Source organism: Caretta caretta, chromosome 20 (assembly GCF_965140235.1).
Source record: "Caretta caretta isolate rCarCar2 chromosome 20, rCarCar1.hap1, whole genome shotgun sequence".
Classification (NCBI taxonomy): domain Eukaryota; kingdom Metazoa; phylum Chordata; order Testudines; family Cheloniidae; genus Caretta; species Caretta caretta.
The window spans coordinates 19,916,269-19,938,900 of NC_134225.1; the positions used below are offsets into that span (position 1 = coordinate 19,916,269).

Below are 22,632 nucleotides of genomic sequence, written 5' to 3' on the forward strand. Positions count from 1 at the left end.
AGGATAGGATTTTTAAAGAAGAGCTATACATCCTCATGCTTCAGGGCATGAGCCAACCTCTAACTGGGGTCAGGAAGAAACTTCTCTGTGGGCAGGTTATTCCACTATGGGGTTTCTTGCACCTTTCTCTGAAGCTGCTGGTGCTAGTGACTGTTAGAGACAAGATACTGGATTAGACAGAGCAGAATGCTAGTTCCTATGTTCCTTCTTTGGCCATGTCTAGTAGTAAATTAATGAGAGAGAGAGAGAGAGAGAGAGAGAGAGAGAGAGAGGACTAGAAGAAGCTTGGTAGGAATGACCTTCTGGCGTTTACATTTCAGCGGCAGAGTACCATGATCGGAAGCTGAAGAAATGCTGCGAAGACGGGATGTACGAGAACCCCATGGGGCACACCTGCGAGAAGCGAGTTGGGTACATCCTGGATACGGATGAATGCAAGAAGACCTTCCTTGACTGCTGCAATCATATCAAGACCATACGGGACAAGATGCAACGGGAGCTCCACCTGGAACTTGCAAGAAGCAAGTACTAGGGTTTCAATGTCACTCAGAGGAGCAAGGCTGGGGGAATGGTTAGAGAAATAAGACCACGCCACATGAACCAACCCTGCCCATGTTCATAGATCCCCCAGGTAGGAGATGAACATGAATGCAGTGGCAGCAATCCTGTTAGTGTTGTACCATGTTGATATGGGGACCCAGATGAGTCAGGGTAATAACCTCTTCACAGGTCGCTGCTGAGGTTTAACCTTTGTTTCTAAAGCACAGTCCTCTACCATTTGAGCCAAAGGGGTAACTCCCCTAGCTAGGAATAGTAGTAGGCTCTTGCCTTTTGCAGAATATCCACTAGAGGGCGCACATGTAGCACTGAGCCAGTGGCTTATATCAGTGTTATAGGAGCCCAGAAAAGGCTAGCTCATGGGGAAACAGCAAGGCAGGCACGGAGAGGAGAAGCCAAACTCCAATTCATGCTTTTCTGGGCTGGCTGCATCTAAACTTGGCAACATAGGTCAAATCACGGATGCTTTCAGGCCATTTATAGAGCAGGCCAACCCCCGAATCCTTTCAAGTTTGCCCCATCCCAATCAAGATCCCAGCAGAGCCAGATGGTCTGTGATTTGATTTTCCAGGTGACTTGGATGAAGATTTCATGTCTGACGAAGATATCACCTCAAGGAGCCAGTTTCCAGAGAGCTGGCTGTGGCAAGTAGAGCAGCTGACTGAGCGACCAAATGAACTGGGGTAAGAGCATGTGGCCGTACCACTCCCATTCATCAAAGGGCCACATTCAGAATTGGTATGGTATAGCTCCCACTGAAGTCAGTATCTCTCCACCAAGAAGATCCCCAGTGGAGCCGGCTGAAGAATTTGTCATGATTTAGAGCCAGCATTCAGGAGCTGATCCATATTCATAGAATCACTTCTACATTTTAAAAGCGAGAAGGGCCCTTAGATCATCTAGTCTCACCTTCTCTATAACAGAGACCAGAGAATTTCATTCAATTTCTCCAGTTTTGAGCCCATATTTAGGTACCTAAAAGAACTGGCCCGACTTTCAGAGGCACTGAGCAGCCAGTGGTATCCCCAGGCTTCAGCCCTAATGAAAAACCAGGCTGCTGATTTAGGTGCTAGAATATGGATGTAGGTGTCTGGCTGTATAGCGTTAGCCTTTTCTCCTGTTCAGGAACTGATCCTCATTTCTGTTTGTTATTCAGCGTGTGTTATTAGGTTGCTGAGTCACATGATATTGACGGTGCTTTCTAATTGGATGGCAGAACTTTTTTGGGGGGGGTTAAATTGGTAAATGAAGTGCTGGGCCAGGTCCCTCTCCACTGGAATGGAATACAATTCCCCTCCTTGGATTAGACCGGGACACTAGAATTAATATCCCTACCCCTGAGAGCTTTAAAACAGGTTGTGTCCTCTGGCTAGTGCAGAACGTGGACCGCCGAGTTCCTCCCCAAAGATGGCTCTATAGTTCAGTGGGTGGGTGAAGGCTTTACCATGGACCTCAGTCCTAAGATAGGAGGATCTACACCTTTAGTTGGGGAATGTCCATGAGTCCTCGCTCCATCCTTCTGTAAAAGACTCTGTCTTTCTCTTTCCATGTAGAATTTCTTCCAGGACAGTTCCTATTTTCCTGAAGGATTCCATCACCACCTGGGAAGTCCTGGCTGTGAGCCTTTCAGAGACCAAAGGTGAGGAACACCACGAGCTCTCCAGAGAACAGGCAGAAAAGCTAATGGGGAAAAGACCCCAGGCCACAATGGGCCTCGGAAACATCGCAGTCAGATGGAACAATCGAGGAGTCAGCAGACACATTTCAGGACTAAAGTATAAGCCCCCCTGTCACTGACCCTGGGTCTTTCTCCATTGCAGGGCTCTGTGTGGCTGACCCCTATGAGATAACAGTAATGAAAGATTTTTTCATCGACCTCCGGCTGCCCTACTCTGTAGTGAGGAATGAGCAAGTGGAAATCCGAGCTATTCTCTACAACTATCGGGACCGAACAATTAAGGTAAGCTCACTGCCTCATGGGGCTCTGCAATTGACCTGAGGTGTCAAGTCTTTGACAGACAGCCAAACCAACACAAAATGGTGGAAGGCTTCTCCTTCTAGGGCCTGATCCCTTTGGGGCTGGACACCCTTGTCTCCCATTGACCTTGTTGGGTGCTCAGCACCTTGCAGGATCAGGGCTATGGAATCCACCCAGTTAAGACCATAAGAGCGGCCATACTGGGTCAGACCAATGGTCCATCTAGCCCAGTATCCTGTCTTCTGACAGAGACCAATGCCAGGTGCTTCAGAGGGAATGAACAGAATAAGTAATCATCAAGTGATCCATCCCCTGTTGCTATTCCCAGGTTCTAGCAAGATTGCATGATATAGAGGGAGATAAAAAAATACCCTTCTGGCTGCCACTTTTCTCTGCCTGGGCCTCAAATCTGTGAGTAGGTACCAGGTTTGGAGCTTTCTGTTGACTCACACCGGTAGCCAGACCAGGTGGGTCTCATTACTTCCACTCAGGAACACCACAGACTGAGGTCCTCTCTGAGGCAGGACAGGACTGGGAGGGGGGCAGTCCTGAAGGGCCTTTCAGGAAGGAGGTCAGGATACAGTCATATGCTTTATAAGTACAGTCCTGTCTGTTGTTTATTAAGATTAAAGGCAAACTCCAGTCAGAGGGTATGTTTTGGATCAGTGCCCTACAGTGTCATGATGTGCAGACTGCCTGCTCACGAATCTCTGTTCTCTTCTCAGGTCCGGCTAGAGCTGCTGTACAACCCAGTTTTCTGCAGCGCATCCACTTCCAAGGCTAAATACCGGCAGATCCTTGACATCAAAGCCAAGTCCTCCCTGGCCGTGCCATTAGTGATTGTCCCGTTGCAGCTGGGATCTCACGACATTGAGGTCAAGGCAGCGGTGTGGGGCAGTTTTGTGTCTGATGGTGTGAAGAAGAAACTGAAGGTTGTGGTAGGTATCAGGTGATGGGGATGTGATGTCTGCTGGAGGGCAAGAGGCTGGAGGCCAGATTGGCTGGCTTCTAGAATCCGTGCTGTTAATTTAACCTGTTAAATTAACACCCTGCATCTCTATCCTCATCCCACTTCCTCCCCTCCTCTGTGGCAAATACAGCAGGGCTGGGGCTGGCCTGGTTATCTTGCACTCGATCCTCTGAGTCTTCACGTAAAAGACCTAGGTTCAGTTCCTCAGGCCCAGGGTCTTGCTCCTTGGACCAGCGGGTGCTGGAATCAATGCAGATTCAGTGCACCCAGGGAAAACCTCATCTCACTCAGCAGAGAGAGCCAAGCAAAGGAGCAGCATTGGTGGGTTGTGAAGGGTGTCCCATTGGCCTGCCCCAGGAGAGGAAGATCCTCCACTGAAGATCAGGGAGTAGAAAAGTCTTTCAGGGAGGTCACAGAGCAACGATGGCACAAATTGAGCTTCTCACTTCCTCGCCCTGCCCGACTCTGTTGGCCAGGTTCATAAGAACATAAGAACGGCCATACTGGGTCAGACCAAAGGTCCATCTAGCCCAGTATCCCGTCTTCCGACAGTGGCTATTGCTAGATGCCCCAGAGGGAATGAACAAAACAGATAATCATCAAGCTATCCATTCCCTGTCACTCATTCCCAGCTTCTGGCAAAAAATTCCTCCCGTTCATCTGTGCTGGAATCAGTGGTATTATGCTAAGGATGAATTTGGCCTAGGGACTTCTTGGATGCATCCTAATGAGGATCCAGAACAAAAGGGGAGGCTGCCTGAAGTTGAGGTCAGATTCCAGACTTATTGGGTCGGAGCCTGATCTCAGTTTCACTTGACCGCTGACTTCCAGTGGAGCCACTGCTGATTCACGCTGATCAAAAGATCAGCAAGTTGCTCACCTTTTCCTACTGCTCTTCATTGTCTCTGAACGCTACTGTGCTTACTATGCTCTTGTCATTCCTGTCTAGCCTGAAGGGATGAGGATGACCAAAACAATTAAATCTGTCGTATTGGATCCATCTGAGAAAGGAGTAGGTGAGTAGCCGCACTGCTTTGCCTTTACTTGGGGCCTTTCATCCTGAAGGTCTCAAAGAATTCCACAGTCTATATCTAAGTGAGGCCATCTCTGTTTTTGGAGCCCTTGTATCTAACCCAAACATATAATCGAATCTGCAGCAAACTTCCCTGAAAAATTCTACTGTGGCTTTCGATTGTCCGTGGGAGATTTCAGAGGGATTGGTTTCATATTGGCTGAGATGGAGGTCAAAATCAGGCTCATCACGGAAGACTGGAATCAGCAATATGCAGAGCAATTCAGCTGCCACTGAAAAGCAGCCTCCTCTGCCTGCCCCGTATTCACAGCTTCCTGATTCCCATCTCAGCTGCCCCCTCCCTCCCTTTGCCCTAGCACATCAGTGGATTGTGCAGGGTTCTCTGAATGTTGTAGAGTATTACTCAAGAACCGGCAGCAAAGCTCAGCCAGCTGGACGGATGGCATTTCACTGTCTCTTCTCCTCGTCCTTCCTTTTCAGGGGGAGTCCAGGAAGAGAGGGTGAAAGCGGCAGAGATAGAGGACATTGTTCCAGACACAGAATCGGAGACCAAAGTCAGCATCCAAGGCAAGGGCCTCTGATCTGAAAGAGTTTTATGATTTAGAAACAGAGTGAAGGGAGCAATGAATTCCTTTCTGGTAGCCACACTCACAGGAGGTAGACCGATTACCCACCTGGTTCTGTTACAACTGTCTATGTGCACTATCGAGCATTAATGGTCAAGATACATCAAAGTCACTGTCGGCGTGTGGCTAAGCAAGGTGCTCATAGGAGAGACAGGTGCACAGAAATAAGGAGCACCCAGAGAGTAGCCTATGTCTTTGGACAGGATGGCCTAGTGGTTTGAGCCCTAGCTTAGTATTTGGGAAGCCTGAGTTCAAGACCTTGCTCCTCCACAGACGTCCCTGGTGACTTTGGCAGCTTCCTTAGCCTATCTGAGCTTCAGCTCCCCAGCTGTAAAATGTGGATAATAGCCCTTCCTTTGCCCCCATTTAGCTCAACCAGCAAGGGCTGTTGCTTTCAGAATAGGAGTGTCCAGGTTCTATCCCCACCGCTGGCAGGGCTGGAGTGAAGTAGCCTGGGAGGGATTGGTGAGAAATGCTCAGAGTAGTGCGGGGAACTTTGTCAGCACACAGGACCCAGATCAATTGTTGCTGGGTTAGGATCTGACCTTCATGGGCTTTGGGTGTGCTCAACCCATGGATTGAGCTCTCAATCCGCCACTGCCCGCAGAGAGGTCTGTCTGTCTCTCTGTCCCCACCAACACCTGCTCTCTGTGCTTGAATTCATGCCACGTTATTTCCTTGGCCAGGAAACCCCGTGACAATCATTGTTGAAAACTCCATCGACGGGGCCAACCTGAAGCACCTCATTGTGACGCCGTCTGGCTGCGGGGAACAGAACATGATCGGCATGACCCCCCCCGTCATCGCCACCATCTACCTGGACAGCAGCGAACAGTGGGAAAAGATCGGAGTGGAACGCAGGGCAGAAGCCATCAAGTTGATCATGCAAGGTAAGTACTTCTCATGCCAGACAGCAAATCCCTCTTCAGGCTCGCGTTAGGGACACCGGCCCCGAGGTCCCTCTAGCCCAGTAGGAAAGTGGCCAGTACCAAGCGCTTCAGAAACCTCATGTTAAGCACATTGGGCAATAGATAGAGAGTCCAGGGATCAGGCAGCTAGCCTGGCACACAGGAGACACCAGTTCAGTTCTCTGCTCTGCCACAGACTTCTGGGGTGATGTTGGGCAAGTCACCTAATCTCTCTGTCACTCCATTTCCGCCTCTGCAAAGGGGGAGTGTTGCAGTGCCCTGCTGCACAAGGGGGTTGTGAGGATAGACGGCAGGAACTCCGCAAACTCCCACCGGCACCCGGATTGTGGCCCTGCCCCCGCTCTGCCCTTCCCCATGAAGCCCTGCCCCTGCTCTGCCCCACCCACACTCCTCCCTGAGGCCCCATCCCACTAGGCCTCTTCCCCCCGAAGCCTTGCCCTTGCTCCATCGCTTCCGGCCCCCGTTCTGCTACTCACTCCTCTCTGTCCCCTCCTCCCCGTCACTCACCAAGAATGCAGGAAAAAAGTGGGAGGGGCCATGCCCCCCTGGTGCCTCTGGTAGTTACATTGCAGATTGTGAGGCACCCTGGTACTATGGGAATGGGGCCAGATAGGCACCTAAAATAGAGAGAGAATCTGCCTTCCACTTTAGGTCTCCTACTCCCTTTAGAGGTTGGTTTAAGACCTGAAGCATGAAGTTTAATATCCCTCCACCAGTCGACATTGGCATGAGTCATTATAGCTCTGAATAGACCTTCCTATGCAGACAAACGCCCAACTCCGTTTTCAGTCCTGCTGGGCTTTTGGCCTCCAGTTCATTGCTGGACTATGGCTGTTATGCGGGGGATGGGATGGTCGTGGGGTGGAGGCCATTCACCCACATTCAAATCCGTTTCAGGTTGGCACTTGGTAGCGAGGAAGGATAGAGAAACTCATGACCATTGAGAGAACTTGGTAGATTTCAACAGGTGTCCCTTTCACTACACCACAGTCCCCTTGTGGCCCCCTTGTGGGCTGCCTAAATTAGGTGTGGAGTCTGAACTACAAACATCCCATCCCTTAAGCTTTTACAATATGGGGAAACTGAGGCAGACAGTGACTTGCACAACATCAAGTCACGCAGTGAGTGACAGAACTGAGAACTGAACCCAGGAGTCCTGACTCACAGCACCTTGCTCCAAACACTAACCCACCCTCCCCTCCCGGAGCATGGTATAGAAGCCAGACATCCTGCCTCCCAGATCCCCATATACCGTAATCACTTGGCCCCACTCCCACGCTGGAGGGAGGATTCATGCGGGTGAGGAATGGGGCAGTGCCCATGCCAACTGGCTTCACCACCAGACATCTTTCTGCCTTTGCTTCCCTTGAGTTGCTGTGCTGTGTCCCTCCTGAGAGACGCCTGCAGAAAAAGGGGGAGCCACACAACTCAGACGCAGCAGCAGGGGTCACAGCTCTGACTTCGTTTGCCTTATACATGTAAAGTCCTCATTAGAAGCTCGCCAGACATTGCATAGCTCCTTCGTACGCTCTCTGTTTCAGGTTACACGCAGCAGATGGTTTACAAAAAACCCGACTTCTCATACGCCGCTTTCAAAAACCGGCCAGCAAGCACTTGGTGAGGACAGTGGGTTTTCTAATGCACCTTCTTGATCAGCGTTAGCCTGACCCTACACATGCAATATGTGAGCCAGAGCAAGTCAGTCTCCAGCCCAAAACCAGAGGGCAAAGGTTAACACACACAACAGGGAAAAAGTACCCAAACCAACTCCCACAGATGGCAATGGAAAGACTCCCAAAGATGAGATAGGCACCTGGCAGGATTTACAAAAGCACCTAAGCAGAGTAGGGGCTTAATTCCCTTTGAAAGTCAATCAGAGTTCAGTGCCTAACTCACTTAGGCACTTCTGTAAATCCCGCTGGGTGCCTATTTTCATCTTTAGGTGCCTAAATGCCTTGTTAATGTGGCCCCTAGTGATTTCAGTGACAGTTCAGTGTGGGCAAGCGGACGGCCTGAGGGATTGGTGATGAATAAGGCGAAGATTTAGTCACGGGTATTTTTAGTAAAAGTCATGGACAGGCCACAGGCAATAAACAAAAATTCACGGCCCGTGACCTGTCCATGACTTTTACTAAAAATACCCCATCAGGGTGTCATACCCCTGACTAATTCTTAGCTGCTCCTAGGACGCCGCTGCTCTGGGGGTCTCCGAGGTACTGCTTCTCCGGGGGTCCCTGGGGCACCATTGTTCTGGGGGATCCCTGGGGGATGGCAGCTGGCTCCTGCTCCAGCGGTGGGGACTGACTGCATCCGGCCACCCACTGTTCTGAGGCCCCTGGGGACTGCTCTCCAACAACCTCCAGGGCTGCCCCCAGGCTGCAGCTGCAGCCGCTGCTCAGACTGCCCCCAGGGTGGCCCCTGCTGCTGCTCGGGCAGTCCCCGGGACTAGCCACACCAGCCGCTGCAGCTGTGGAATTCATGGAAAGTCACGGAATCCGCGACCTCCGTGACAGATTCCCAGCCTTAGTAATGAACTCCAGGTCCTTTCACTTTTAGCTGGTTACTTTGTAGCTGGCTCAGAGTAACCATTACCATCTTGACGGCTGTTCACTGGGTTGTGTGAAGTTGAGTTTGATGACGCTCCAGTCCAGTTCCCAGTGTCCAGCTGTCCACAGCAGGCCCCCAACCCCACAATCCTGGTCATACCACTGCAGGCAGCAAGAGCTCGGCACATCTCAAGCAGAGCCAGCCGTAATAGGGAGCAGTGTCTGGATGCGCTTTCCCGGACAAGCAGTGACATTTTCCCGAGCTCCATGCTCACTCAGGTTACCATAAACTGACCCACATGAACCTCCCTCCATTTACTGCTGTGAAACGTCTCAACTCATACCTGACTGCAGATGGTCCAGCTTCCACACTGAGGGCAATTCTGGGAAGGCAGGAGTGACCGTGATGTGATTGATTCTGCCCTCAGGCTGACGGCGTACGTGGCAAAGGTCTTTGCTATGGCTAAGAAACTGGTGCCCATTGAAAACCAAGTTATCTGCGGGGCGGTGAAATGGCTGATCCTGGAAAAGCAGAAACCAGATGGGGTCTTCCAAGAAGATGCCCCCGTAATCCACGGAGAGATGGTTGTACGTGTTTTCTTTGACTTTTACACACCAATCACTACCCACCTCAATCATCACAGCAACTTGTTGGTTCATAATTCAAAGGGAGATCTTACTGGGCTGCATCTCAAAGTCTGTGCTCACGTGGACTGATCTCTCTCTCTCTTTCCCTCTCATCAGTGGAACAACCCAGTGCAGTTACCTGGGCAGCAGTGAATGGAGATTTAGGCCAATGAGCCAGATTGTATCTATTTAGTCCTTAGTGGACTTCATGGAGTCTTTGGCACTTCTCCCTTTTTGGGTGGTAAACATTCTGCTGGGGGTAGATCATTTTTGGTTTTGTTATTATTCAGGGTTTAGGAGTGGAAGGGGGGGTCATTGTTGGAGCTAGGGGTGTCACGTTTGGGATTTATGGGTGCCAGGGTTTAGGGCGTGTCAGTGTTAGGGTTTATTAGGTAAAAGGGGGTGTCGGTGTCAGACTTTTAGGGGTGTCAGTGTCAGGATTTAGGGGTCTCAGTGTTAGGGTTTAGGGTAGAAGGGGTTGTCAGTGTCGAGGTTTGGGTGTTTCAGTGTCAGGGTTTAAGGTGTAGAAGGGGGTGTCGGTGTCAGGATTTAGGGGGCATCAGTGGTGAGGTTTAGGGGTCTCAGTGTCAGGGTTTAGCAGAGGTGCTGGAACTAGGGGTGTGCGGGGTGCGGCAACACCCCCTGGCTTGAAGTGGTTTCCATTATATACAGGGTTACAGTTGGGTTCAATGGCTCTCAGTACCCCCACTACAAAAATTGTTCCAGCACCCCTAGCTATCAGTGGGTTTAGGGCTAACAGTGTCTGAGTTTAAGGGTCTCTGTGTTAGGGGTCTCAGTGTTAGGGTTTACGGTAGAAGGGGGTGTCCATGTCTGGGTTTAGGGGGTGTCCGTGTCAGGGTTTATTAGATAGAAGGGAGTGAGATTAGTGATGTGAGTGTTCTCATGGTGGAAGGACATCTCCAAAGGAGATAGTTTTGCAGCGTTTACTAAAGACGCTTAGGCTCTGGCCTGGCCTGATCTCCCCTGGGCATTGGTTCCCCAGCCTCTCAACTGAGAATGCCTTGTCCTCACCTCTCATGCGCTTTGTCCCGGGCTTAGTGATTTGCATTGCCCCAGAGGAGCGCAGCTGTCTTGGTGATTCACAGGCCAAAGTTTGGTCTTTGATGTCGCTGGGGCTTGACCCATTAACTGCACAGGAAGCTGCCTGGGGCGGGACCTGAGCACTGGCCTGGTGAGCTAAATTCTCTCACGCTGGTTTAATACGAAGCATCTCTATTGACTTGGATGGAGTTCCTCCACATTGACAAAGGAGTAACTGCCATCAGAAAATGGCCCATTGCACGACAGGTGTTCATTAGCCAAAGGGAGGTTCAGCGATAGGTCTGGCCATGACTGAGAGTCCATTCTTGGGAAGCTTTCTAGGAAGCATGTGTTCTGCTATAATTTCCTATGCTGTGGGCTTGGGATTAATTCTTTCTTTTCATGGTACTCGGGGGACTTTCTTATCCCAAACCTGTCCTTTGCTCCCCTTTAGGGAGGGTACAAGGGTGCTGAGCCTGATGTCTCTTTAACGGCTTTCGTGCTGATTGCATTGGAAGAGGCAAAGGACATTTGCAAGGATCAAGTCAATGTGAGTATCTCTGCACTGTAGATTTACTTCAACGTTCATACCCAGGTTTTCCCATCTTTCAATCCCCTATGGCATGTGGAATTTGCTGGGGAAGGAGCTAGTAAATCTGTATTTATTCATGCCATATATAAGCAAATAAAAAAAATGGTTTCCTCTAAGCTTATAGAAACAAAGTTTATAGGTCCGGACCATTCTAGGAAGTTAGTGAAAAATGAATCGACATACGGAATACCAGAAACATTTTACTTCAAACATTCGATTTTCCCTTTTGTCTTTAACAACAAAAACAGCACCCTCGCCAAAGCCCAGCACCCTGGGCGGTCACCTGGATTGCCTGCCCCTAAATCTGGCCCTGGTCTGTGGTATCAGACCGAAGCTGCAAGAGAGGAGGATGAGATGACGTGGTGGGCCCGTAAAAAGTGGGGATGAAGAGAATCATAGGTGCGGACACTGTGGGTGCTCTGGGGCTCAAGCACCCATGGAAAAAAACCAGGGGGTGCTCTCCACCCAGCAGCCACAGTGATTCTGCCCTGGCTGGCTGTCGATCAGCTGTTTGACAGGTCCCTGGGGCGGGCCACTGATCAGCAAGCGGTTGGCGGGAGGCGCTTGGGGGAGGGGACAGAGAAGAGAGAGCAGCGAGCTGACGAGGGGCGGGAACTTTGAGGAAGGGGGTGGAGCGGGGGCAGGAAGAGGTGGATAAATCATGCATGCGAATCATGCATCAAAGTAGTGAAATGGGCGACAAATACAATAAAAAATAAGGTATACAAAAATTTAACAAATAGAGGGGGGGATGCCAAAGATGCTCTGGGGCGCCATTTGGGCTAGGGCCGGCCCTGCCACAGACTTTGGTCTCACTCCTGATGACACTCTGCATGTGGTCCAGAAATGTCCCTTTTCGCTGCCCTCACATATCTCACTTCCACGCCTTTCTGCCTCTTCTGTCTTTCACCAGCACAAAATTCACTCTGAAATTTAATAAAGCTGGAAGCCACACAAATTCGTAATGTCTTAATGTAACCCAGACACCTCCTGGGTGTGGTGTTCTGTCCCATCTAGTGATGCTGAGGCCACTTAGAGAGAGATTAATGAGTCTGCTCTAGGGCCTTTCGGGCTTTTCATAGAATCATAGAATATCAGGGTTGGAAGGGACCCCTGAAGTTCATCTAGTCCAACCCCCTGCTTGAAGCAGGACCAATTCCCAGTTAAATCATCCCAGCCAGGGCTTTGTCAAGCCTGACCTTAAAAACCTCCAAGGAAGGAGATTCTACCACCTCCCTAGGTAACATATTCCAGTGTTTCACCACCCTCTTAGTGAAAAAGTTTTTCCTAATATCCAATCTATACCTCCCCCACTGCAACTTGAGACCATTACTCCTCGTTCTGTCATCTGCTACCATTGAGAACAGTCTAGAGCCATCCTCTTTGGAACCCCCTTTCAGGTAGTTGAAAGCAGCTATCAAATCCCCCCTCATTCTTCTCTTCTGCAGGCTAAACATCCCCAGTTACTTCAGCCTCTCCTCATAAGTCATGTGTTCTAGACCCCTAATCATTTTTGTTGCCCTTCGCTGGACTCTCTCCAATTTATCCACATCCTTCTTGAAGTGTGGGGCCCAAAACTGGACACAGTACTCCAGATGAGGCCTCACCAATGTCGAATAGAGGGGAACGATCACGTCCCTCGATCTGCTCGCTATGCCCCTACTTATACATCCCAAAATGCCATTGGCCTTCTTGGCAACAAGGGCACACTGCTGACTCATATCCAGCTTCTCGTCCACTGTCACCCCTAGGTCCTTTTCCGCAGAACTGCTGCCGAGCCATTCGGTCCCTAGTCTGTAGCAGTGCATTGGGTTCTTCCATCCTAAGTGCAGGACCCTGCACTTATCCTTATTGAACCTCATCAGATTTCTTTTGGCCCAATCCTCCAATTTGTCTAGGTCCTTCTGTATCCTATCCCTCCCCTCCAGCGTATCTACCACTCCTCCCAGTTTAGTATCATCCGCAAATTTGCTGAGAGTGCAATCCACACCATCCTCCAGATCATTTATGAAGATATTGAACAAAACCGGCCCCAGGACCGACCCTTGGGGCACTCCACTTGATACCGGCTGCCAACTAGACATGGAGCCATTGATCACTACCCGTTGAGCCCGACAATCTAGCCAGCTTTCTACCCACCTTATAGTGCATTCATCCAGCCCATACTTCCTTAACTTGCTGACAAGAATACTGTGGGAGACCGTGTCAAAAGCTTTGCTAAAGTCAAGAAACAATACATCCACTGCTTTCCCTTCATCCACAGAACCAGTAATCTCATCAAAAAAGGCGATTAGATTAGTCAGGCATGACCTTCCCTTGGTGAATCCATGCTGGCTGTTCCTGATCACTTTCCTCTCATGCAAGTGCTTCAGGATTGATTCTTTGAGGACCTGCTCCATGATTTTTCCAGGGACTGAGGTGAGGCTGACTGGCCTGTAGTTCCCTGGATCCTACTTCTTCCCTTTTTTAAAGATTGGCACTACATTAGCCTTTTTCCAGTCATCCGGGACTTCCCCCGTTCGCCACGTGTTTTCAAAGATAATGGCCAATGGCTCTGCAATCACAGCCGCCAATTCCTTCAGCACTCTCGGATGCAACTCATCCGGCCCCATGGACTTGTGCACATCCAGCTTTTCTAAATAGTCCCTAACCACCTCTTTCTCCACAGAGGGCTGGCCATCTCTTCCCCATTTTGTGATGCCCAGCGCAGCAGTCTGGGAGCTGACCTTGTTAGTGAAAACAGAGGCAAAAAAAGCATTGAGTACATTAGCTTTTTCCACATCCTCTGTCACTAGGTTGCCTCCCTCATTCAGTAAGGGGCCCACACTTTCCTTGGCTTTCTTCTTGTTGCCAACATACCTGAAAAAACCCTTCTTGTTACTCTTGACATCTCTTGCTAGCTGCAGCTCCAGGTGCGATTTGGCCCTCCTGATTTCATTCCTACATGCCCGAGCAATATTTTTATACTCTTCCCTGGTCATATGTCCACTTCCACTTCTTGTAAGCTTCTTTTTTATGTTTAAGATCCGCTAGGATTTCACCATTAAGCCAAGCTGGTTGCCTGCCATATTTACTATTCTTTCGACTCATTGGGATGGTTTGTCCCTGTAACCTCAACAGGGATTCCTTGAAATACAGCCAGCTCTCCTGGACTCCTGGACTTTAGTTCATGCAGTAGAGGCTCATGCATTTAGCTCCACAGGTCTCAGGTTCGATCCTACCCGCCGACGACCAGGTTCTGTTAATGTTACATTGACACCACCCAAAACCTCAGCCTAACTCACGAGTTTGATTTTCTTTCGTTTTCTTTGTCACCTCCTAGAGTTTGGAAGGCAGCATCATCAAAGCCGCTGACTACTTAGCCCAAGGGTACCAGTCTCTAACCAGACCTTACACTGTGGCTCTTGCGTCCTATGCCTTAGCGATGGTGGGGAAACTGAACACCGAGAAGGCACTCATGAAAGTTTCGAAAGGTAAATCAGGGCATCTTATCAACTACTGGAAAGATGTGGCCAAGTCAGGATGGGGTTCAGGGAAGAGAAGCAAAGGAGGTTGGAGAGGGACTAATTTATGAGGAATGAATAACAGGCATAGATTTGTTCCTTTTGACCAGATTTGAGATTGATCGGGCTGGGTGTAAATCCAGAGTAACTCTCCTGGGTTGAGTGGACTTACTCCAGATTTATACTTATGTGTCTGAGATCTGGATGTGGCAGAAACATATGGTATTACTTGACCTCAGGAGGAATCTGAGAGCCCTGTATATATATCTAAAGGATGTAAACCCCAAAGAAAAAGAGAGAGAAAAGGGTGGGTCAAGAGGATGTAACTGAGCAAAGGGGAATTTCAGAGGATATAGAATAATATTATCCGCAAGGAAAATTGAGTTTGCCCCATTGTTTGGGAAAGTTAAAACAGGGCAGGACAAAGCTGTTGTCTATATATATCAATGTTATGTTGAAAGGTGCCAGGTGGGTCTTTGATCCCAAAACATTCACACACCTTGGTGTCACAGGGCGCAGACTCACCCGGCAGCGCCTCCTTCTGGTCCTCTTGGGGAATTAGCATCCAGCCTCTGGAGCGCCCTCTTCAGGCTCGTGTCTCGCCGCCCCTGGCCCCCGTGTCCCTCCCGGACCCCAGTGCCCTTGTCTTGGGTGCCTCCCTGGCAGTACCCCCACAGTTTTGGGTCTCCCCCTCCCAGGGGAACCCCCACCCACTATCCCCACCTTGCCTAAGTCTTAGGCTACTGCCAGTCACCAACTAGCCCCCGCTCCCTGGGGCAGACTGCAGTATAAGCCAGTCATCACAGGCGACGGGGTTTGGACCTGCTGCCTCTGCCTACCCGTGGCTGCCCCTGCAACCCCCTTGCCTAATAGGCCTTCCCAGGCCTGCAGCCTGGGGCTTTCCTAGTCCCAAGCTCCCCGGCTCCCTTGGCCTTCCCCAGCCCTGCTCCCACTCTAGGTACTTTCTCAGCCCTTGCAGCCAGGTTCCCTCCAAGCTAGAGAGAATCTCTCCTGGAACTTCTGGCTCAAAGCCTTCATAGAGCCAGCTGGGCCCTGATTGGGGCATGGGCCCCAGCTGCCGCCACTTCCCCCGGTCAGCCAGGGTTTTACTTCCTTCCCCAGCCTCAGCCCTCTGCAGGACTTTTCCAACCCCTTCAGGGCTGGAGCGGGTGCTCACCCCGCTACACTTGGCCATGTTTACAGTACAGGGACTACAGTGGCACAGTTATGGTGCTGCTGCTATGCTGGCATCACCCCATATTGTGGACACAGACTGCACCGATGGAAGGGGTTTTCCACCTCTGTAGGAACTCCACCACCATGATCAATGATTGCGAGCTGAATGGAAGTATTTTTCCATTGACTTAGCTGTGTCTACACTAGGGGCTAGTTTGGCATAGCTATAGCGCTCCGGAAGGGTGTGTGTGTGTAGATTTTTCACATGCCCTGAGTGACTCAGCTATGACAAACAAAGTTTTAAGTGTAGACCAGGCCCTTGTTCAAGTTAATGGATGTGCCAGGCACTCTTTCAGACTCAGCGGAAGGAGCAATCAAGACTCTTTCTGTAGTAGACACCGCTAAAAACAATGTAGCACAGCAAGGTCAAGAGCTAAGCCATGTGGGCTGAGGGGTTTCCCTGATCACAAACACAGGAGCTAGTATGTTCGTTTTGCACCCTGTGCGTTAGAGGCAGAAACAGGCTGAAAGCCTGGAGAAGTATTATGAAAGGAAGCAGAGAGACATTGCTTGTTGGGCCTAGAACTCACTTCAGAGGCGGACTTGGGGATTTCTCAGCAAGGAGGTTGCCTGCTGTTGGTTTCTCTTATGCTCTTATTTCTCTCTCTGCATTTTCGTAAGCAATCAGGTTTAAAGCAGAGAAGGTATCTGAGGCCTATGATCAATTCCTCATTGTAATTGAAACAATCCTCTAAGACCCCAAATATTGGGTAGCCGCTCAGCTCGAAAGGGGCAACAATCGGTTTGACTTACCAATCATCCGTGCAGAAAGTTGGGGAAGGAGTCAGGCGATGGTATGGCCCAGTCAGATCTGCTCAGAATGAGTGGATGTCCTGGGGAAGAGTCCTTTAGCGCGCCTTCTTTGCTGCTGCCTAGAGGGAAATCGCTGGGAAGAGCGGAACGCCCGCACCTTCAACATTGAGGGCACCTCGTACGCCTTGCTGGCCTTGCTGAAAATGAAGAAGTATGAGTTGACCGGTCCCATAGTCAAATGGCTGAGAGAGCAGAACTACTACGGAGGGGGATATGGATCTACCCAAGTGAGTATGATCCTTGTAGCCCAGGGTATCCTTCCAAGACTGTGTTTTGTGGGAAGGTCTCCCCTCGGAAAAGATGGGATTCCGATCACTTGAGTCATTGTAGAAAGCCCTGGAGAATGACCGGTAGAGAACAATCCTGCATTGCCTGGGAGATGGGCAACGTGACCTGTCAGGTCGTTGCCATTGTTAACCTAAGGCAGAGACCAGCATAGGAGCATGACTGAATCTTCTCACTTGAGGCTCCATCCTGCCAAGGTGATGGGTGCAAGCATGCTTCACTTTAAAACAGCGAGTTGTCCCCGGGGAGTCAATGGGCCTTCTCTTCTCATGGGCAGAAGCGCATGGGCGTCTGGACTCATTCTAGCATTTGTTTGGTTTTTGGCCGTTGGTCTGGAGACAGGGTACTAGGCGTGTAGGACCAACGGTCTGAGTCCAAAGCCAGGGTGGATCATGACTAATCTGAATCGATTTGGGTTTAATTCATCTCTAAGTAGAACTGTAAGGTTATGGGTTTTTGGATTCTTTTTTTTAAACTGTGCTTACACAAGCCACTGGAGAGGATAAAAACCCTACTGCTAGTGGTAGCTAAATAAAGATGGATTGTCCTCAGATATCGCTCCCTTCCCTGGAATACGGGGGCCACTAGGAACTATAGGGTCTGTCTGTGTCCAGCAGCCTCAGTAGAGAAGCCCCTTTACATTCCTTGCTACTGAGTCTTGTCTTTTCTCTACCTAAAAGGATGCTACAAGCTCTGCTGGGAGTGGTCTGTATTTTTGGAGTCACGGGCAGCGTGTTCTATCCCTAACGCTGTGCTGTGTGTGCCATACATGTCTCTATATATGTAACCCACACACCTCCTGAGTGTGGTGTTCGGTCCCCTCCAGTGGCACCGAGATCACTTAGAGAGAGAGATTAATGTGTCTTCTACAGCCTTAGTTAAGGGCCACATGGCTTTTAGCTCATGCAGTAGAGGCTCATGCATTTAGCAAGAGGTTCCACGTTTGAGTCCCTGACAAGCCCCCACTTGTAATACCGATAGACCCCGGTCGTCGGTGGGCAGGATCGAACTTGGGATCTCTGGAGCTAAATGCATGAGCCTCTCCTACATGAGCTAAAAGCCACATGGGGCTTAGCTAAGGCTGTACAGCACACTCATTAATCTCTCTCGCTAAGTGGTCTCGGTGCCACCAGGAGGTGCGTGGGGTACATACACATAGAAGGAGCCACTGTCTTGTTATGCTCTGTCCAGGTGACAATTGGCCCCTGTTAATAGCTAGGGGAGATGGGAAACTAATTGACCATGCACGATTTACTTATTGACCATGGGTTCTATTCCTGGCTTGGCCACGTGCTTCCTGGGTGACCCTGGGAAAGCTACTTCCCTGCCCTGTGCCTCCGTTTCCCCATCTCTAAAATGGGGTTAAAGATATTGTACTGTTTTGTAAAGTGCTTGGAGATCTACTGATGAAGCATACTACAGAGGAGCCAGGTAATATTATTATATAACCCTTTGCCTGCGTGACACCCAGTGGAACCCTGGTGTTTTCTTTCATTGTATTTTTGGTTCCTCTTCATTAAAAAGTCTCTTTAGAAGCTGTCAGATGTCCAGCACAATAGGACAATAAGGTGTAACCCTCTTGTCTTCCTCCTGGTGTTCTAGGCTACCATCATGGTGTTCCAGGCTCTTGCGCAGTACCAGATAGACATTCCGCAGCACAAAGACCTGAATTTGGACGTTTCTATTCTCCTGCCACGCCGTGCTAGTCCGATAAAGTACAGAATCTTACATCAGAATGCTCTGGTGGCCAGAACAGCAGAGGTATCATGCTTCTCTGTGTGATTAGTAGAGACCATTGATCATAGCGAAAGGGGATTTGACTAGAATCTCCTATCCAAACCCTTTTGAGAGTGGGAGGGGGATTCAGATTCCTGGCACCAGCTCCAAATGCATCCACACTTTTGACTCAGATTTTTAAGACCAGAAGGGACCATTATGATCATCTCGTCTGACCTTCAGCAGGTCAGAGGCCGGAGAACCTCACTTACTAATTTCTACATCAAGCTCATAACTTCTAGCTGAGCTGTGAGATGTCTCTTAGATAGATATCCAGCCTTGACTGAAAGACTTCAAGTGATGGAGAATCCACCATATCCCGTCAGGCTCTAGGGTCTAGGCAGTCAGGCCTGGTGGTTGGAGCTGGCTGTAGAGTTGGGACTGGGCCAAGGGCAATGCTGAAATCAGGGTCTGGGGACAGGCCGTGGGTCAGAGGAAGGTCCCTGGATGTCTAGTGGTGTTATGCAGAGTAACTCGCAGCTCTGATGGGGACAGTAAAATACTTGTGCCTGGGGGTTATCTGGCCCAGGGCCTGACCAGGGATTGTCACTGCAGGCTCTGTTGGAGGGGTGAGTCACCGCAGCTGAGTGAGCAGCCCTGGGCTGGCTGGGGTTTGCCTCACACATCCCGAGGTAAATTGTTCCAGGGTTAGTGACCTGGACTGTGTGGTTTTGAGCTGAATCCAGAAGTAGGAGGGGATGGGTTGCTTTAGGCTTGGCTCTGGAGAAGCAATACGTCTGGAGATCAAAGAGTTACTGCCTGGTAAGTAACCTTTTTTCTCCTTCATGCTAATGCCTCTGCAGAGTCCCCCCAGCCCCTCTGGGCGAGTGGCTGTCAATCTCACCAGCTTCATTTTCTTCATTAGTTTCATTTGCCTTGTCTTTAAATCATGATAATAATAATGAACTACAAAAGAAAATTAACCTTGGATCAACTTTACAGACCAAATGGAATGAAGACTTCACTGTGAAGGCAGAAGGAACTGGACAAGGGACCTTAACCGTAATGACGATTTATAACGCAAAAGTACGGGAGGATGAATCTCAATGTAAGAAGTTTGACCTGAGGGTATCGGTCGAAGAAGCCCGGGGTGGTAAGTAACCGCCCATCTTTTCTCTTCTGAAGTTTGCTGTCAATCCTCAGATCTGGACAAATTTGGCTCAGTTACACCAGTTTAACTCCATGGACAGCAGCGGATTTACACCAACCAACCACCATCTCTTTGATTACTAAGCCATGTTAGTGCACCTAAAAAACAAAAGAGGGTTATTCTGGCATGAAATTTACACTGAGATATTAATTTCTTTTCTCTTCTGCAATGTTTCTAGTTAAGAAGCCGGAAGGAGCAATGCGTTCAATCTATATTAAAATCTGCATCAGGTGAGAACAATGCCCTTTAACGATAGATGATAAATAGATGGATAGATGCAGTGGGTAGATGGACAGATGCAGGGGGTAGATGGACAGATGCAGGGGGTAGCTGGAGAATCCTGGGCTATGAATTTTTCTATGGAATTGCCAAAAAAGTTATGATAAAGCAACTGGAGCTGGTGGAGCGATCGCAAAATCAATGTTCAAGTGATGAATTCTGATCAAAAGGGTATTTTCTCTTCCCCTCGTTAGGTTCCTCGGAGTGGTTGATGCCACAATGTCCATCATCGATGTCTCCATGCTCACTGGCTTCTCACCAGACGTGGAGGATCTTAAGAGAGTACGTCAGTGTAATCTGAGAAGAGGGAACGTAATAAACAATGCAGTGGTTTGGCTGGGGCTTTCAGATAAAAAATCCAAGGCACCAGGTGAATAGTCAGGCTCCAGGGTTAAACCTGGAGGGAGACCAGATGGCTCTAAGGATTGGTAACAGCTTTAGGAAACCGCAACCAGTTCTCTCCATATTGAGGATGGAATGTCATCTCCCTTGGGCAGTTTTTGGGGGCCTTTTTGGGACTCAGCTCAGTTTCCTTGGGGATGGGTGTTCACATCTCTGTAACCAGCACCACAACTGGTGGGCCCTTTGTTGGCATTCATAGAGGAGATGCCAGGGGATGAATAGGCTATGAGCCTAACGTCCAAATTCACACACACAATCAGGGACCGGGGCAAGTTTTGCAAGTTGAGCCGGCTGCTTTGAAAATCTGGCAATACAAATCTAGGTCAGTTCAATCCTGCTTTATTGGATAGCAGATTGAGGGGCTGCTGTCATTTGACTGTGCATGCCAGAGCAGACTGCATTTGATACAGTCTCTTGTACAGTGGGGCCAGAATTTAAAAAAAATGGCTTCCCTTTAGACCCTCTGACCTACACGGTGAGGAGTTATTTGGGCCAGGAGAACCGTGGATATAGAAAAAGAGGCTGCACAAAAAAGCCAGGCCCCGAAGGAGTCACTGCAGTGAATTGCTGCCCTGGTATAAAATGAGGGTGGATTATTAGGCAAACAAACCCAGGGATGTTTCCAGCATTGGTGTTCTCCTCCTGCAGCTGCATAAAATCAGCCAGAATGCCAAACCAGAACCATAGTGTGCCCAGAGTTGCTGCTTGGTTTGTACTGAGCATGCTCAGTAACATCTACTTACACTGCTGCCCCCAGTGGCACTGCTCCACCCCCCTCCACCCCCTCCCCCCCATCTGCAGGTCTGGGTCATCTCTGGCTGCGTACGCAGTGCTTCATGTGTGCCAGGGCTGAGCCCCGGCACCTCTGGGCCTGGCAGTTCGTAGCCCCGGCACCTCTGGGCTTGCTGCGTCAGTATGAAAGTAAAAAATAAATGAATAAATTGCTTGAGCCCCGGCACCTCTTTCATTACAAATGTAGGCACTGTGCATACGGACACTGTGGTCACCGAACCTGGGACCTTTATCATGGAAAGCTCAACTTTTTCAGCGAGAGTACCAGCTCCGTTAGCTGTGGATAGAGTTGCCAACTTTCTAATCACACAAAACCGAAGACCCTTGCCCCGCCCCGTCCCTGAGGCCCCGCCCCGCCTCGTCCCTTCTCCAACATATCGCCCCCTGCTCACTCCATCCCCCGTCCCTCTGTCGCTCACTCTCCCACACCCTCACTCACTTTCACCGGGCTGGGGCAGGTGGTTGTGGTGCAGGAGGGGGCAAGGGCTCCGGCTGGGGATGTGGGCTCTAGGGTGGGGCCGGGGATGAGGGTTTTGAGGTGCAGGAGTGGGTCCGGGCTGGGGCCAAGGGGATTGGAGTGTGGGAGCGGGCTCAGGGCTGGGGCAAGGGGTTGGGGTGCACGAGGAGGTTCATGGTGCGGGCTCCAGCCAGGCAGCACTTACCTCAGATGGCTCCTGGAAGCAGTGACATGTCCCTCCGGCTCCTAGGCAGAGGGGCCAGGGGGCTCTGCGCACTGCCTGCAGCCGCAGGCACCGCCCCTGCAGCTCCCATTGGCCGCGGTTCCTGGCCAATGGGAGCTGCGGAGCTGGTGATCGGGGCAGGGTCAGTGCGCTGAGCCCTTGTGGCCGCTCCGGCGCCTAAGAGTCGAACATGCCGGCCGCTTCCGGGAGCTGTGCGGAGCCAGAACAGGCAGGAAGCCTGCCTTATCCCCATTGTGCTGCTGACCGGAGCTGCCAGGGTCCCTTTTCGACCAGGTGTTCTGCTTGAAAATCAGATACCTGACAACCCTAGCTGTTGAGTAAGTAGCAGGCTAGTATCTTCCATGCAGATCCTCTCATAGGAGACGTGATCACAAGCATGACACCACTGAGTCACGTAGTGAGATGATGGATTTTTTTCACCCAGCTGCAGGACTTTCACAGAGACGGTGCCTTACCCACAATGCCTTTTGCTTTTCCTTCTTCACATTTAGCTTTCCCAAGGGGTCGACAGATACATTTCCAAGTTTGAAATCGACAAAGCCCCATCCGACAGAGGCAACCTCATGATCTACCTGGACAAGGTAAAGACTCGACAAGGGGCTTCTCTGATCCTGTGTTCATTTCATGGGCCCCTGCTGAGCCAAACTGCATTCCCAGATACACCCTGGCATCCCCGCAGACGTCAGCAAGTTGACAAACTGCAACCCCTGGCCGAATTTGACTCACTGGCCCAGATTCAGGCTTTCCACTAGGAACAACTGAATGGTCCAGATCCTCAGCTGGTATATGTGGATG

The 22,632-nt window shown here is 50.2% G+C and overlaps 1 protein-coding gene across 1 annotated transcript in view; it reads left to right on the top strand.

The window, feature by feature from the left end:
- LOC125629907 (A.superbus venom factor 1-like) overlaps positions 1–22,632 on the top strand; it is a 53,557-nt gene that overhangs the window by 23,586 nt on the left and 7,339 nt on the right. Inside the window, exons 17-34 of the mRNA XM_075121536.1 lie at positions 321–521; positions 1,130–1,241; positions 2,112–2,197; positions 2,379–2,518; positions 3,262–3,474; positions 4,456–4,522; positions 5,020–5,106; positions 5,852–6,055; positions 7,636–7,711; positions 9,069–9,228; positions 10,763–10,858; positions 14,223–14,373; positions 16,516–16,679; positions 18,340–18,498; positions 19,456–19,606; positions 19,842–19,893; positions 20,137–20,224; positions 22,329–22,418. Coding sequence (XP_074977637.1) covers positions 321–521; positions 1,130–1,241; positions 2,112–2,197; positions 2,379–2,518; positions 3,262–3,474; positions 4,456–4,522; positions 5,020–5,106; positions 5,852–6,055; positions 7,636–7,711; positions 9,069–9,228; positions 10,763–10,858; positions 14,223–14,373; positions 16,516–16,679; positions 18,340–18,498; positions 19,456–19,606; positions 19,842–19,893; positions 20,137–20,224; positions 22,329–22,418 — 2,297 coding nt within the window. The remainder of the gene's footprint in view (positions 1–320; positions 522–1,129; positions 1,242–2,111; positions 2,198–2,378; positions 2,519–3,261; positions 3,475–4,455; positions 4,523–5,019; positions 5,107–5,851; positions 6,056–7,635; positions 7,712–9,068; positions 9,229–10,762; positions 10,859–14,222; positions 14,374–16,515; positions 16,680–18,339; positions 18,499–19,455; positions 19,607–19,841; positions 19,894–20,136; positions 20,225–22,328; positions 22,419–22,632) is intronic.